At 42.1% G+C, this 6124-nt stretch overlaps 1 protein-coding gene and 2 non-coding genes across 3 annotated transcripts; all 3 read right to left on the bottom strand.

The window, feature by feature from the left end:
• Positions 1-653: 653 nt before the first annotated feature.
• On the bottom strand, positions 654-5438 carry RPL21 (ribosomal protein L21). Its single transcript, XM_071736377.1, has 6 exons — positions 5310-5438; positions 4258-4336; positions 3608-3669; positions 2421-2533; positions 1650-1800; positions 654-789 (listed from the first exon to the last, which is right to left on the bottom strand). Exons 2-6 carry the CDS (start codon positions 4322-4324, stop codon positions 700-702), a joined length of 483 nt encoding a protein of 160 aa, XP_071592478.1. The 5' UTR covers positions 4325-4336; positions 5310-5438; the 3' UTR covers positions 654-699.
• LOC139791856 (small nucleolar RNA SNORA27) lies at positions 2230-2362 on the bottom strand. The gene has a single exon (XR_011724066.1). It is a non-coding gene; the product is annotated as a small nucleolar RNA SNORA27 (small nucleolar RNA).
• On the bottom strand, positions 2740-2814 carry LOC139791843 (small nucleolar RNA SNORD102). Its single transcript, XR_011724054.1, has one exon. It is a non-coding gene; the product is annotated as a small nucleolar RNA SNORD102 (small nucleolar RNA).
• Positions 5439-6124: the final 686 nt, after the last annotated feature.

Raw genomic sequence — 6124 nt, 5'->3', positions numbered from 1 at the left:
GGAAAGGAACACTTTAGAAAATCCAGGCAGATGTTTAGATTCAACATGCAACAAACAAAATCAGGTGTTCAGCTGTGCTAGCCAAACCAAATGAGAAAAAGCAGATTACAAATGCTGGAGGTTCTGTAATTAAAGCCTTGTTTGTAACTACAATTTCATAGGAATGCTTATAGGCTTGAGAATGTTCTGTAAGTTCTTCTTTTACAGGTTCCAGTGGTGAAGCACCATAACCCACCCACACCTCTCAAGAGAAACTTTTCTGAAAAGTGTTCCCACAATTGTCGTAGGTATTAATGAAGCCTCTTAGCCAAAAGCTTTTATCAGTGAAATCAGATGTTCATAGCCCTTTTCCCCTACCCCCCAAAATATTTACCTTCAAGTGACACTGTACAATTCTTTGTTTATTGGTGAAATATTGCACATCTTCATGTACTACCTCATTAGGTAAATCAAAGAAGGATGATTGTCACCATGTATTAGCAGATTTCAGGCTCCCCAAGATTTATGGTCTGTATAAACTACTAAGCTGATCAAAAGCTGCATATTGTTTAAATGACCAAGCACCATATAGGGGAAGTTAAATAAACAAACCTCAGTAAGTTTTCTAAAGCATCTGTTAAAAAAAACCCAAAAGAATCAGCAACAGTCACATATACTTTTCCACAACCAGTTCTTCAGTTTATTTTTTTAAAATGTGAATTATGCCATGAATTCATAAGGAATTGGCTCCAGCAGCTCTGGATCCTTGCCATTAGTTCTTACAAAGTGTGCTTCTCTTGGTGGGGCAGGCTGAAAAAAAAAAAAAAAAAACAAACCAAAAACCTCATGACACTAAAACTCAAAAGAAACCTTAAAATTAATTTTGACAACCATTCAACACACTATTATAAAAACATTATAGCACTTTTACCATTCCTAGCATCTTTAAAATTTGATTAAAATAATAACAGTAGTAAAATGACCTGCTAGAAGGTTTGCTTGACTTTTGCTGTTGAAGGAAAAATATACACCTTATGCTCTGCAATCTAATGAAGATTGCATAATCATAATGAAGTGATGTATCCCAGGGTTCCATAGGCAACAACCATTTTCTCCTCTCCAAAGTCTAATTCTTTATTCTTTTCCTAAATTACTGCAACAAAATTGGCTGCAATTAAACCAAAGACAACACTGATTCTAGAAATCAGCCAGAGCTTCTGCTGCAGATCAGCAACAGAACTGGAAGTATCCATCCCTTTGTTCACAACCAAGGGTATTATTTTAACACAGACACAAAGCAGTTCTGTTTAGACACCATGAATACCAGAGCTCAGATGCATACACACTGCATATTGCCATTCTACTCTTAAAAAAAATAAATAAAAACATCAAGCAAAAGCTTGCAAAAGCCAACCCAAGTGAGGGTGGTAACAACTATCTACAAAACATATGCCAGAGGCCTGGATTTTTCAGAATGTTGTAAGCAGCTTCATTTATGTATAGCAGACTTTTTGTTTTTTAAAGACAGACAGAAAAGAGCACAGTTTACAACATAACACACTCTTGCTTTAGAAGAAAATAACATTTTGCTCAGCTGGTTTGGTTCTAGCTGGTGGGATTGGTTTTGGTGAGCTTTATCCATAATGTGTCAACTACGATAAAAATATTACCTGACGCTTCAGCTGAACCCAAATGCCCTTTTCTTTTGCTTCTTTTTTCTTCCTTTCATTCTCCTTCACACGCTGCAGGAAGCTGTCTCTGCTCTTGGAATGTTTAATATGCTCGATACGCACATTAATTCTCTTGGCAAGAATCTTGCCCCTAAGAAGAGAAATCAGTTCTTAATCTACTGCCCTTGGAAAGAGGTGAGTTCAAAGCTTGTTCTAAGGCCCTTTCATGAGTAACTCTGTAAACTCAGGTATTTTTTCTCTGAAGAGCAATCACTCAAAATATGTTGCTGCAGATGCAAATCAGATGCAACTTAGGTATTAACACATTTTCAGTTAAATAACAGAACGCTGACCACTTAGGATTTACTGTGGAGAACAGGTTAATTTTAACCTACACTCCAGTCTAGTAACTGGAAGACAAACAACTTGTCCTTTTCTAAACAGTACAAACCCAGCTTAATACAACTGCCAAGTTGTATTACATTTACAATATATGAAAAAGTGCTTCAGGATCAATGTGAAGGTTGGCTCAAAACCCCCAGTTTGTAGTGACAGTTTTAGTGCTGGTCAGAAAAATAAAAACTGTTTCCTCTGACAGGATCCAAGCTAAATGAGCACCATTTGCTTGGGTTATAAAAAGGATAAATACTTTACCCACCTTGAATGACCAATCAAGACAATAACTGTCTAACTGGCAAAGTGGAAGGAGGGTGCAATTACAAATCTACTTTCGTAAACATGAGTTTAAATACAAAGAATATCATTACTTACTTAACCTGCTTGTTAACAATAATGCCCACAGCGTGCTGAGTAACATTATACACCCTTCCAGTCTTGCCATGGTAACACTTGTGGGGCATACCTTTTTGAACAGTACCCATACCCTGTTAAAAGATATGAAAAAAAGTGTAACCTCTAACTTAAGGCTGGAAAAATCAACATCCAGAATTTTTCTTTCAGAAGTCATTTAAGGTACACATTACAAATTAACTGAGATTGATTTAAAATTATTATTTTACTTGTACATTAAAAATTATTACCATGCATTTTGTATCTGAAGACCACCAAATTCTGCTATGACAATTCTGGTTGCTTTCAGCGTCGGTGAAATGATTGATCACTTCACTTACAGCAAGCAATCACAAGAGACAATCATCATCAAGCTCCAGTGTGTCAAGAAGTTTTAACTATCACAGTGCAGTTCTCTGAGAGTCAGATAACAAGCAAATCACACACCATCTTCTCTGTGACTGTCACAAATCCCCTGCATTTCAAATGAAACCATGGTGCTCAACAGTTGGAATCTTTGCTGAAATGCTTTCACATTCACTATAACTTAATTTTTAAAGTACAGTTGATTTTAAAGTTCTAGAAAATATCAAGTCATGGGAAGTGCCACTTCACTTTTTCCCGCTGTATTAAGATACATGATGTATCCTTACATTTATTTCTTAGTTTCTACTTTTAATGTGGCTTCACAATCATCATGCCTGTACATACTTATTTTAAGTATAGTCCCACGATGATACAGACACAGACCTAACTGCCAGCTGCACCACCAGAAACGATGGCTCTTCAGAACAACAGCAGCTGCAAATCAGGCAAAACAGAACTACTAAAGTGATAGCGGGGTTCCCATGAAAGTAGTGCTAGCAGGCACCACACAGCACACCAAGTATTAGAGGTGGCATCTTTCACTCATTTTTTTCCACTATACAGAGTAGCTGAGCACAGATGAACATATTTTTATACGTATATGTAAATACATATGTAAAAAAAACCCAGCATGTAAACCAGCATTACTGCTGGTTCAGTAGACTGTCATTCCATTCTTGCTTCAAAAGCAAGCAGCAAGTACTTGTACTGACCAGGACTCAAGCAACAAAGATCTTAAGAAACTGGAGACTGTAAAGAACTACATCACTTTAGCTTTCACTAGGTGGCAGAGCAGAAAGTACCTTGATATCAACTATATCACCCTTCTTGTATATGCGCATATAGGTGCCCAGGGGGACAACTCCTGTTAAAAGATACAAATTTGGATACTGATGAAGCTCACAATTAAACAGACACACAAAGACACACATCCCAAATGGGGTGATGGTCACAGATCATGTATTTGATACAGTTTTCTTAAAAATGGTGATTTAAATTAAATTTTAAAACTGGGAAATCAAACAACCTTTTTTTCAAGGAGTAATTATCTCTACGCAATCTCCCAATCAAAGGAAAAATTAAAGCTTTTGTCTCATTCTTAATGTTGAAAACACATTACCATTTCATCACAAAAACAGCAGCTATCACTGCTAAGAGACAAGGAACTGTAAATTTTTAGTAAATGTAACTGATGAAATATCTTCTTCACCTTCAAATTAATTTTCAAGTTATTAATAGAATTAACACTGTTACTACTGTGGGCCAATCAGAATATCAATACATAAGCTGTAAGAGCTGAATGTTTGCATGCCTATTATTCTATAGTTTTCAGCCCAAGCTGTCAGATACACCGTGACACAAGTCATTGTTTTACAAAATCGACTCAGGAACTGTCAACATCCAACAGGTCAGTAATTTCATGCAGTGTTTTTTTACTAGAAAGTATACTTACCATGCTTGCGAAATGGCCTTGAGAACATGTAACGTGTCCCCCTCCTTTTTCCCTTTGTGTTCGTCATTTTGGCAGATCACTGTAAAAATTGAGTGTGAGATGTTCAGAACTGCTAGCTCGTTCTCTAAAAAACTGACTGCATTTTCAGACATTTTAGAAAAATGAAGCCTTTTAGCCTGCTTGCGAATGACAGAACATCCAAACTGCTGGGTCAAATTCAAGCAATGTTTTTAGTTTAGACACTCACAGAAAACAGTATTTATGGGACCCACGAGGTAGTTCAGGTTTGATTTGACACCAGTAAATCAACATCTTAAAAGCAGCTTGTTCAGGTCTTTGGCAACTCCTGAAACTTCATGGATGGAGACTACAGCACAGCCCCCCTGGGCATCTTATTCAGAGGCCTGGCTGTTCCCATGATGGAGAACTTCTTCCTTGTACCTACCCCGAGCGTTTCATTCTGACTTAAGCCACTACTATCACATTCTGACGCGTGCCTGTCAAATACCAGGATCCGCTTTATTGATAACGACACCGCTAGACACATCCCAAAACCATATCTCGTCCAGGCCGAGTAAGCCCAGTTCCTTCAGCATCCCCTCACAAGGCATCCAAAATCCAGCATCTCCACTACCAAATTTACCGGCTATTATTGCATCGGACTCGGAACGCACATGCACCTCGCCTACCCCGGGGAGCTGCCCCAGCCGCCCGCCCCACGCAGGGCCGCTCCTTAAGCCCCGACGTCCCGCAGCCACCTCGGCAGAGCCTCGCTCCTTCCACCGCACCTCCCGCTACCCCTTACGACCCCCTTCCTTCTTCCCTCCCTTCCGAAGCAGCCTCTCGGCCCAGCTCAGGCCATCACGGCGGCCTGCAGGCCGCCGCCTCTCGCCTCCCTCAGCCTCCTGCCCCATCAAGGCCGTGCCGTCCCCAGCCGGGGCCGGCGGCAATCCGCCCCGTCGCCAGCGCAGCGCAGACCACCCGAGCCGCCCTCCCACCGCCACCGGGAGCCGGGGGGAGCAGCTGAGGCCGGCGAAAGGATCCCCACACACCTTCACGCGTGTGCCCACAAAATGGCGGCTCGGGGCGAAAGGAAAGAGGCGGGGCCGCAGCCTCCATTATGAGCGGGGCCTTCATGGGGCTGCCCGCGCCGCGCCTGAGAGAATGACCCAGTGGGGCGCCTGTCCCGTTGCCTGCCTGAGGTAAATCTGCCGCTCATCCTCACAAACAACCACGGAACTCCACGTTTCTCTAAAGCAGGGTCAATTTTTTTGGTTTGGTTTGGTTTGGTTTGCTTTTGTGCCACGGGACGGGGCTGGGAGGGATTTGAGGGCAGGAGTGGGCGGGAAGCGGGAAGAGGAGGCAGCTGCCTGTCAGGGATCTCGGGAACGCCTTGTGTCGGGGTGCGGCTGGATCGCTGTCCGTAAGGAGCTGTGTTTGGCAATGTAGATTGTAAGCCAGCCGAGAAGTTGTTTTTACGATATTAAAAAATCACACCGAAACTAAAATTCGCGTTAATCTGAGCCTTACGCTTCTGTGCGTCTGTCAGAGCTGCCTGAGCGGAGATGAGCGCGTCCTGGGCAGGAGAGCTCGGGGGGAGACGCAAACCAAGCAGAAGCAAAGAGGGTGCTCACGTTTGGTGTTTCTTATTACTGTAATGGGCTTTCATATTCCTACAATGCCATAATCTCCAATTTGTGCGGCAGATGTTTCCACAAAGACAAATAAAATACAGATTCTGAACAAAGAGCCTTTACCCGGCCGCAGGTTGCACCAGTTGCGTGGTTGCCCCAAAACGAAGCAGCTTCCAGGGCCGAGGGGTGACTCAGTGAGTTTGGGCATCGGCAGTGTTGGAGCAGACGGGAAT

The sequence above is a fragment of the Heliangelus exortis genome, chromosome 1 (genome assembly GCF_036169615.1).
Source record: "Heliangelus exortis chromosome 1, bHelExo1.hap1, whole genome shotgun sequence".
NCBI classification, from domain to species: domain Eukaryota; kingdom Metazoa; phylum Chordata; class Aves; order Apodiformes; family Trochilidae; genus Heliangelus; species Heliangelus exortis.
Note: the sequence above shows the minus strand (reverse complement) of the source record. Positions and strands in the feature narration are given on the sequence as shown.